The sequence below is a fragment of the Pygoscelis adeliae genome, unplaced genomic scaffold (genome assembly GCF_000699105.1).
Source record: "Pygoscelis adeliae isolate BGI_AS28 unplaced genomic scaffold, ASM69910v1 Scaffold39, whole genome shotgun sequence".
Lineage (NCBI taxonomy): Eukaryota > Metazoa > Chordata > Aves > Sphenisciformes > Spheniscidae > Pygoscelis > Pygoscelis adeliae.
In genome coordinates, this window is record NW_008825534.1 from 300,868 (window position 1) to 311,843 (window position 10,976).

General features: G+C 39.0%; 1 protein-coding gene across 1 annotated transcript in view; it reads right to left on the reverse strand.

Moving 5' to 3' along the window:
* CENPC (centromere protein C) overlaps positions 1-10,953 on the reverse strand; it is a 29,700-nt gene extending 18,747 nt beyond the window's left edge. Inside the window, exons 1-11 of the mRNA XM_009331793.1 lie at positions 10,907-10,953; positions 9,155-9,201; positions 7,891-7,952; positions 7,464-7,561; positions 6,285-6,369; positions 5,973-6,186; positions 4,834-5,037; positions 3,837-4,216; positions 2,412-3,261; positions 1,732-1,770; positions 438-511 (exon numbers count right to left, since the gene is read on the reverse strand). Of these exons, the coding sequence (XP_009330068.1) occupies positions 438-511; positions 1,732-1,770; positions 2,412-3,261; positions 3,837-4,216; positions 4,834-5,037; positions 5,973-6,186; positions 6,285-6,369; positions 7,464-7,561; positions 7,891-7,952; positions 9,155-9,201; positions 10,907-10,921 (2,068 nt within the window). The 5' untranslated portion in view covers positions 10,922-10,953. The remainder of the gene's footprint in view (positions 1-437; positions 512-1,731; positions 1,771-2,411; positions 3,262-3,836; positions 4,217-4,833; positions 5,038-5,972; positions 6,187-6,284; positions 6,370-7,463; positions 7,562-7,890; positions 7,953-9,154; positions 9,202-10,906) is intronic.
* Positions 10,954-10,976: the final 23 nt, after the last annotated feature.

Genomic DNA, 10,976 nt, shown 5'->3' on the forward strand with positions numbered 1-10,976 from the left:
TCCTCAGGGCTCATGTTCATTATGACAGTATGTGCAACTTGTGTAAGGAAACTTAAAAGAAAACCAAAATATTTTTAGGTGAACAGGCCATGATTCCCCTAGGCTGTACAATTTGGTCTAGGGTGGCCTGAAGTGATCGTATATAGTACCATCACATGGCAACACACCACACTGGTACAAATTGAGCCTAAAAAACTTGTTCAAAGTAGTTTGGAAGGATAAAACTTTATCCTGGTAGGCTTGATGCCAAACCATGTCGTGCTTGTCCTTCCAAAGCTAACACAACATAAAGCTGGCATACTGTATCACGTACATGGGCAGAAATGTGACCACAGCCAATACAATCTGCCTTTCTTATTCTGGACAAGCAGAAATTACTGTACCATCAATTACAGCTTATACATAAAATGCAAGAAAATACCGATTTTAAACATTACCTGAAGATGTACTATCCTGTTCACAAGACTTACTTCTGGAAGCAAGTTTATCACAATGTTCTAGAACAGGCCCACTTCAAAGGAAAAAAAAAATGCTTGAATACGTTAAATGTCAAAGGAACACTACAGCACTACCAAGAATAGCAAATTTAAGTTTTTTTCAGATCATGGCGGGGGAGGGTTCCTTCTAAACATCTGTCTGTACCGATTAGACACTGAAGCAAATGACTCCTAGTTAGGAATCACAGGTCTGAAATTCATCAATTGCTGCTCTGCTCGGTCATCAGGCAGACTAGTGTTCACGCCTTCTCTCTAACCAGGTTCTCTAAAAATCTTGTAACTTCTTTTTCTTTTTTCTCCCTTCCAGAAGAAACAGACCTTCTCCTCTCCTCTGTAGCATTACCTTTCAAACAATTTTCCATAGACTATGATTATAGAAGTGCTTTAAAGAAATGTTTTGCATACTGTAAGGAAAGGACAGTAAAATAGTTCATAATATGTATTCTGTCATAAAATCTCCCCCATAAAATGGCAATAATTAACATGTATTTAACTCCACCAGAGATTCTCTAGCAATCAAATCACTTATAACAGGACTTCTCTCACAGCCTTAGCATTAGCACCCCTAACCTTTCCTCCTTCCCCCATCTGTGGCTGTGCTTCACTGCTTTTACCATGCCAATGAAGTTCAGCTGTGATACACCTAAAGTCCAAAAGATGCATTAGATTAGCAAACCTACACCACAAATTTGTCCAATTAAGTCTGCAATAGGCTCACTTATAATAAAAAAAGAAAATTTTCAGTGGAATTGCAACATAAGAATTTAATAAATTCACAGACTTCCACCCCTGTTTGCTTTGTTATTAAGTTCCCATCCCATGAAGGAGAAGATATGTGCATATCTACGCGCACAAACAAGAGTTTGGATTGTAGATACAGTCCTATACCCTATTTAACAGCAACTTTATTAGTACAGTTGATACTAGTTCTAGGACCACTGGTATTTCTGTTCAAAAATTACACACTAATGTGGAAGCAAGGCTCAAAGGAAAAAAAATCCCCAAAGGCAAGAAGCTTACTATGACCCCTTATTCATGACAGGAAGAAGAATTCTATTAGTTTATTAACTGTATTAGCACGGTATTTAAAAACCTCAGGCATGAATCACGATTTTTCTACTAGGTTCTTCACTAGTAGAACACAGAACGCAGTAGCAGTACCAAACAGCTGTTCTGTCTCAGTGGGGCAGAAGTGGAATTAAATGCAAGTTTGACAGACAACTCAGGAAATTACCTTTCATGACTCTTAGCCTTCTCAGCTGCAACGGAATCTCTAGAAGAGAGAAAATTATTATTACATTTACTATTAAGTCAATTTTACTTACTGAAAGGAACCTGTAGGTCAATAATTGTATGTACTGAACAGAACCATAAAAAAGACATTTTTTAAGAAAAATTTTAAAAGCAATGCAAAGAACAGTGATTGAAAACTCAGACTGGTAAAAAAAACTTCCTCTTTTGATTATCAATCATTAGTAAAGTTACTTCCACAAAAACAAATATAGCTGAACAATTAAACACTATTTTCTCCATCTTTGTCGTGGTTTAAGGACAATTTATAAACAAAGTAACAAACCTGACAGTGAAGTTATTCTACGGGTGGTGGGGTTGTGTGTGCATGTGTGTCTTTTTTTGTCCTTTTTTTTGTTTTTAAATTGGATCTGCTACTCAGGTCTCAAAAGAACACTTTAAAAATTCCAGCGCCAGTTTCCTTATGTAGAAGCAAACACTAGATTTGGCACCCACCTGTGAGAATAGGATGTTGATCACACCACTTGGTTTCTCTATTTGCTATTCAACCAGTCTGAAACTGTCATAGTTCAATTGGGCCATTACTGCTTAAAAGTTAACAAGATGTGTTTAATTATCTACCAAGTTATACCACACTTGTAAGGAATTACATAAAAAGCTTACTGTAGTCCATGTTGCGTGTTACGCTTTCTTTTGTTACTTTTTATTTCTACATCTGATAACTTCTGGTTTTTTCTTGCCATGTCCTGTACAGAAGAGCTGTCAGAGTCCGTTTGAGACTCTGTGTCCTCAGGGTTTGAGCAAACACCTTTACTGGTTCTGCGATGAATCTTTTTGGGTATCTTCCCTGAAGACTTAGCTGACAATCGTCTTTTTTCAGAATTCTTCACACTGTCTATGAGATGCTGTAGTGCTTTTACAGGAGTTTTGTTATTTGCACCACCAAGTGACTCCAATGTGTGCAATACATTTTTAGGCTTTTCAGACTTAGCCAACTTCTGAATCATGGAAGTCTGTAATTTCTGATGCAGGGGGGAGGTAAACACTTCATTCAATTTTACAGGCTCCCTTTCAAGCTCTTCTTCACCAGGTTCACTGTCAGAACCCTCCTCTCTTTGTAACTGACGCTTTTTATCACTACTTTTCTTGCCAGACTTTTTAAGTTTCTTCCTCGGACTTTCTGCCAGTCTCTTAGCTACTGTATCTTTTGGAACTTTCTGCTTAGCAGTTTGTTTCTTGTGAACTAAATGCTGAGAAGCTTTTGAAGCTGACTGCAGATACTTGGAAGACTTGAGATTCTTTTTTGGAGACACAGTCCGCTCTTGCTGATGCCCAGCTGAGGGCATAGGCAAATCCTCACTTGGCGTCACCCTTGTTTTACATTGTTCTGCATCGGATGCTTTTGTTTCCAATCCAGACTGCGACAGTATCAGTTCTTCAACTTCTGGTTTCCACGACGTGTCCTTTTTCTGGTTTGGAGAGCCTTGCCTAAGTGCATCCTTTTTAGTCTTTCCTATCAATACACAAAACACTTGGACATTAACATCTTTTCCCATTAAACCTAAAGATATAAGTTGACATCTGAACACATAAAAATAAACCAAAGAATCAAAAAAAGAAACAAAAAAGTATCACAAAGCCAGATTTTTCCCTGATGCTTAGAAGAAAGCTTTCTCTGAACTATAGTGTATGAAAAATTCAAAACAGAATTTTTGGTGTACTTCCAGTATTTCCTAGCAGAAAAAAAAAGGGCAGAAATGTAACATTCAATCTGCTTTCCAGTTTTCAGTGCTTCCTGCTACAAAACCCTTCTCAAATAATTCCTAAAAACTGACCCCCTCCAGTTCAAAGCACATATCTTAATCTTCCGACGGAGGAGCTCAAGCTTGTGGGTACCTACGGGGTGGGAAGAGTGAAGACACTGTCTCACTGCCTTATATACACCCAAACCTAACTGTGCAACTGAAACATCAGTTAGGAATCCATTAATGTCTCTCATCTACTTTATCCTTATTTCCCAAACCACCACAAAAAAATCCAGTAATATGACCTGGAAGGAGAAGTCTGCAGACCTGTTAAATAACTTACCCATATGAGTATTGTTTTGCCTTTGAGATTTAAGGACCTTTCCTTCACTGTTAGAGACTGGATCTGATTCTGATGTTCCTTTGAAGTCATGTACTCTGACATCCAAATCATCCATTTTCTGTTTAGTAAGTGCTTCAACCTGTACTTTTCCGTTCTTGCCTTTCTTACTCTCTGTCTTCTCCTTTTCAGAGGGCTGAGATTTAGAAAAAGGAGTTGCAGAGCCATCTTTTTTTGATTTTTTGTTCTTACGGGGTATTGAAAACCAAGAATTAAAAGATACACCATCTGATTCATCAATTAAAAATTCACATTCATTTTCTATTTCTGTATCTTGATCTTTCACGGGAGGAGGTGATGGCGGTGATACAGAGGCTGAATACCTAAAGAAAGGAGGGACAAAGTATTCACATCATTTGGGGAGGGAAAAAAATTGACTTTCAATCTTGCAAATCTAGTGGTGACTCTAGAACACCTAAGCATGCTACAGGACATTCCTCAGAAGAATTATCATCAATTTAACCATTCATTGCCCTTTAGCTTCCAAAAAGAGCACAAGGCATGCTTCTCCTTGCTTTGGCATCATATTCACACCGCATTGTTTCTCAGATGCTGGATAGTCAACTTCCTATCTAACTGGTCAGATCCATATTAGCTCTGAAAAAGACTGCTTGATCACTGTGAACTTCAGAATCACATAAGGTTTTCCTGAACCCTCCAACCTACCTATCAAAACATCCCAGACTCAATCTGAAACACTATTCAACAGCTACATACTATTTTACTAGAGATAAAAACAACAGCACTGTTAAATCCTAACAGCACAAAACTATGAAACAACTATTCAAACCCTTTCTCAAATGGCATTTTTCAGTAAAGTTGGACTATCCCAAAACATTCTCCCAGAACATGTTTATAGATAAAAGGACGTTGCTCCAGTACTTCAGGACTGGGTTATTTTACTGGCAAATTATGTTCCATATTAAGCCTCAAAACAAACCTTTTTCCAAGTGTTCCTTTTGCTACAGCTGCTAAGACAACCGAAGAGAAAGACTTCTCTTTCTGTACAGAAGACGTAGCAATACGTTCTGTTCCTTGCACGAGAACAACCTGCTCATCCCTCCCATTCTGAGGTCCTTCCAAATCTTCAACTTCCACGTGGCTCTTCACTGCAGCAGGAGTATTTTGGTCATCAAAATGTAATCTATGTATGAGAAACAGCATTCAAATATGATGCTATAAATCCTGAATGCACATTAAAGTATCGTGTGGATGGACAGATGCTCATTTTCTCCTGCTGACAGCGTCTCACTCCTTATGAATGAGCTTCCATTTGGTAATTTGCTGGAACACAGGTTAGCGGTACTACGTCCCAGCATAGTAGCAAGTGTCCAAATCAATGAGGCAACATGGGGTCCACTTGTAACACTTGATCAAAGCGAGGGCTGCTCAGCAAGACAAATTCCTAATTTCAGGAGAATGTGCTTCAGAAATTGTCAGGTTTCCTAGACCCTAGGTGCACTCTCTTTCCAATCTCACTCCATCAACGGGAGTCAATGAGATCAGTATCAGTCCCTCTCTATGATCTACCCTGGAGATTCAGTCCTCCAGGAAAGCAGAACTGTAGCTGGGACTGGCCACTATTGCAGCTGGCTTCAAATTTTCCAAAGAGGAGATAATGATCACAACTGAAGTTGTTCTACTTTGTATAAAACAGTTGTATATTCAGAGTGAGAGGAACAATGACTGCTCATCTCTGCTTTAACAAATTTCTTTGTTAACTTTTAAGGTCAACACTGTCAATAGGATTCACTGAAAAAGTCTAGACTATCTGAGAAGCTGATAATTTAGGGCACTTGCCTGCAAAAAAGCAGTTCAAATCTATTCTGACAGGCTTCCTGCACTTGGGTACTGCACTTTTGGGAATTAACCCTTCTCACCAGAATATTTAATAAAAAACAATTCTGCCCTTTCTAAACCCAGATATGGAAATTTTCTAAAAAGCTTGGAATTATTTTTTTATGAGTTCACAATCCAAACTCATAAATGATTGAAACCACTGTATTAATTTACCCGGGGAGGTTTGGAGGGGGGAGTCATGGGGGACATGACACCACCACCACATTCAACTCTACTTACATATGTACAGGAGAACTTTTCACTTCCTCCACAAGAAGAGGTGATCCAACATGATCATCCTCAGGGTCCGAAGACATGGCAGGACTTTTGCATAGTGCTTCAACATCTTTTAATATATTATTTGTTTCTCTTTTAGACACAGGAGACTTTGTTTTTTTAGAATCAGCTACGTAATTGTGTATTGCAGGCTCCAGGGGTGATTGACGTGACCATCCTGCCATATATATAGAATAGGTTTAATTCTTCTACTCAAAACCTTACAAATTCCCAAGAAATAATCACCAAAAAAAACTTAATAACAGTGCTACCAACCTCTGCTGCTGACTCTTTTTAGTGATGATGCAGGTAAGGACTCTGCAGAATTACAGGCTGTTTTCACAGAGTTAGTTAACCCTGCCTTTGGTTGTCATAGTCGATAACAAATAATGAGACAAAGTAAAATATTTGATAAAGCAAAAGTATTTTGACAGGAATATAAATTTCTACAGAACATGATATAACTTCCTTCTCTTAATTCTTACTCATTTGAAGCACAGTTCTATTTTAACTAAACACTACAATTTTTCTATTACGTAAGACTTTCTAAAACTAACTGTAAATTTCAAACAACAGGTAAAACAGCATGTACAGTAAAAATCAACTTGCAGCTTTGAACAGACATCCTGCTAGTCCACAGGCAAGCTATTTACTCTTTTCATCAGAATGAATTAATTTAAACAATTTAATTCACCTTTATTAAGTCCAGCTGAGGTTTTGCAAGAATTACTTTGAGATTATATGGTATTCTAACATCAGACTAAAGTAAACAAACACGATTATAGAGGATGCCTGTTCTCAACACTGCCTTTAATAGAATATCCTATTTTTCAAAAAAAACTACTAGAATCAAAATATTAAAACTAAATATACAAACTAGACTATTGGCATCGTCTCAGACAGCATGTTAACAAGTCCCTCAACTTGTTTCCACTCTTCAACAGTTACAGACATACAAAGTTACTGTACAGGTAGCTGTTTATCAGGAGTTGACAATCTGCTTTTATACAAGAATCATCTTTCAATTTTACTGTCCATCGGATAGCTAAGAACTGTGTCCATATATCTGGCAAAGTGACTGAAACCAACCCCAATGGAGTCCAAGACAGCCATACCCACCGCCAGTTATAAGGCAGCGTGCTTCATCATGAGACCATGAGAAATTTAACTATCCTGGACAAAAAGCTGAAAAAGCTTTCGTTAGCAAAACCCCAAGAAAATAAGCTATTAAATAAATCCAGTTATAGAATATTTACTATTAAAGCACAACAAACTAAGAAAAAAATTACCAACAACTATTACAGAAGGTTAAATTATAGCCTATATACTAATACAAGTGACATATGGAGCTTATTCTTTCAACACTCATACGCAACTAAATCCTACAGAACTAAACTTGTACCCAAGTGAAACTGTACCCAACGTCACATTGTGGCACTGCCATAACTAACTTACCCTTTGGCTCTGTATTGAAGTCCTCTTCTCGTTTCTGACAATAGGAGTTGAACAACGGGTTGCACTTGGAGAGCTTACTGTAAGATCACTACCACAACCTATAAAGAAAAATCTATAAATAAGGTATTCTTGGAATTGTCCAGGTTTCAATTATTTTAACAAGTTGCTAAAGCTTGTTAAGGTCACAAAAATCCAAACAAGAAAGAAACCAGCTACTTGGGAAAAAGATTACCTTTATAAGACAGCTAAGACACAGTTTTAAGCAGCTAGGATTGGGGTGCGTTTAAAGACTGTGAGAAAGACTTTATTTTTACCCATTTTATCTCTGTTTTTTATTTCTATTTATTTATCACTAAATATAATACAAGGAAGAAATTATTTTTTTCTTTAACCAACAAATTAAGCAAAACATCAAATAAATGCTTACTTTCGAAACAATCCTGTATGAGTTTCAGTACATTTTGACCTGGCTGTACATCAATCTTATTTCTAGGAAGAAGAGGGGAAAAAAGTATTTTCAATCAAAAATACTAAATGTTCCTATCCCAGCAATATAAAAGTAGTAAAGTTCTTATTACTTAGTATTTTAATTATTATTTCCACTAGTCCCAACTTTAATATATTTTACCTACCATTTCCATGCACAGATATCTGCAAAGAAACTTGTCTAAATAAGGATTCCAGGAGAAAAAGCCCCACTGTCACCGAATATGATGAGAATGAAGAAATCTCTCTACATAAAAGAAAACATACAACTACTGCAACAGGCCTCAAGTAAAAGCTTTGGGATGAATAGAGATTCTCGCTTGAAATAAATAATTTTTTTTAAAAATCAGTCCTCAAGTAATGTTGCCTGCACAGTGATCCATCCTCAGCAGACCCAGAAATGAAATGTGTAGGCTGCACATCTATCCCTTCATACAAGGAGTCACCCTCTGCTTCTCTTTCTACCACTTATCCACAGTTATTCTGTGCTTCTACAAAAGTTTCAGCAGCCAGAATCGGCTTGAGGTAACAACTCCATAAGCAAGCAAACAGCTCAGCTGCTTGGATTACTATTTCAAACCTCCCCAGGACAAATGAAAACGGCAGAAGTGATCCACTAGCCAGACCATGTTGATCAAAACCAAAATAACAAGAGAAAAGCCATGGAGTACTTCTCCCATAATGATTATTATATGCCTTTCAAGACAGGTAATTTGGCAGATTTGGTAAGCTCCTGAAATGCATGTCTAAAAATGGATTCCACTAACAAAAAGCTCACTGACTTCTGACATGCCTTTAAAGAAAGCTACAGCACTGCAAATACTCAAACTCATCTCTAACGTTTACCAGCAAGGGCCAAATAAGCTAGAACTCTGCATGGGCTTCATTTCTCTACCTCTTGAAGGGCAAAATGTTTGCACAGCCTACTGCTTCTGTGCTCAGGCAGCCTAATTAGGGATAGTTCAGGTATAGCTACACCACAGTCTGCTGCCTCAGCAAGGAATACAAAGGAAATCCTTGGTGCTTTGTCCCCCAGCACAATTTGCTCCTCCCACCACTAAGAAATACAAGAAGTTTGGGAAACATCATATGGTTAGTTTAATAAGATACACCCAATAGTTTTGACATTAAGCTCTCAAGACAAAAATCAACATAAGTATTCTTGGATACGATTGTTTGGAAAAAAGTTTTAAATGTTAAATTACCCTCCTCCGTGGCAGAATCTTGCTCTGTAGTCTTTTTTAAAATGATTCTGTGAAGAAATAAGAATCAATTTTTACTAAGCATTGTGACACTCGACAGACAAACAAATAAGCGACCAACCTCCTACTTCTCATGTAAGCAAGTCTTGAGGATTCTTGATCCATCTGAAACTAGTGGGAGTTACTACAGCCCTGTTTTTCTTAGAATGCCGCAGTAGCTACAAGCCCTGTAACAACAGCCAGAAATTCAGCTTTCCTCAAGAACCATCAAGCATCTGTTGCATTTAAAGTCAGAGACACGTACAGGAGACTTACATGACAGAAATCACAGAAAATCTACGGATTTGGTTAACATTTCTGTGATGACTTTCAGAAATAATCTTTCAAGTAAGGAAAGGGAATGAACTACCACAAAGCAAGCTCGGACATAACCTTACAACACATCCGCTGCTCTGTGAATTCTTACCCTGTGTTTATCACAGGCAAGACCACGTTGACAGGCAGTGAGAGCACATCAGCTGTTCCACGGTAAAACTAAGGTCTCGATTAACTCCTAGCACTTCCTCATATACTTGGGATTCAAGTATAATCAAAGTCATTCGAATAGCAGACATGACTCCAATCATCTATTACCACAACTAGAGCAGTAACAAGTCAAGCGACAGTATTTTATCAGCGTTACTTTCTATGCCAACAAATGAAATAAAGCCTACTGAGCTGGGAACAGGCAAAGACTGTAGAGAATAAAACCAGGAAGGATGGGCAAGTCAAGAAAAATTAAAGAGCTAAGCAAAGTACAGTTTTTCACTGATGTGACAAGAAAATGTCTCAAAAAAATTCTACATGTTTAGCTGAAAAACAATATACGTGCAGTGTGGTGATTATCTAGTCCTAATACAACAGAATTCAGCACATTTCTCCTAAGCTTGCCATCCTGACATTACTTTGCACTTCTTTGTGATTCCTCTTTGGATACTACTTCTGGTAATAAAAATAACCAAAACCACGTAAGGATTTATTCCACTGCAAATTTTCAACATCAGCTTAAAATGGCAGGAAAAACCTCTAGCTCACACGGGAAAACGACTGACCAAAAGTCATCACTTCAGAAACAGCACAGAACCATACTCTACAGCAAATCAGTGCCTCGGGCTTAAACTTCTTCCCCTCGCAGCAGAGTGCAGTATAATCAACTAGCAAGCAACCCTTCATATAAGAAAATGAAAAATTTCTGTAATGGATCTAAAAGAGCTTTTAACAGTTATTTATTGTTATGTTCATACCCCACTACACATAAAGAGCTTTTAAAACTTAAGACCCCCGTGTACCTCTGACAGAGGACGGCAGGAGAAAGATACGTACGTCTCTAGCATGTCTAGGCAAGAGTCACTGGTTCTTTACACGCTAACCCGTGAAAGGAAGATCTCCAGACACGAGCGACAGGCGCAGCTGCAGGCAGCCTACGGGAAACGGGGGCTCCCAACAGACAAGCCCTCAGAGCAGAAGTGTTTGTGCCAGCAACCGAGGCCAAGAGGGAGAGCAGAGCACTAACACCGGCCCCGCTTTTCTCAGGGGGAAGCGGGGGACTCCCCCAGCCTCACCGCGCCGTCAGGGGCGGCAGGACGGCCCCGCGGGCCCGCCCGCCCCTCAGGAGCGCACTAAGGAGAGGGCCGCACTCCGAGTGTCACAGAAGGGAACGGTCGCTGCCCCCAACACATCCCCATTCCTCCCGCCCCTTCCCCCGCGCTCTCTCACCAAGGCCTCCGCCATCCCGGGCCGCCGCGACGAGGACGAAGACACCCCGGCCGTGGGACCCGGCCAGGCT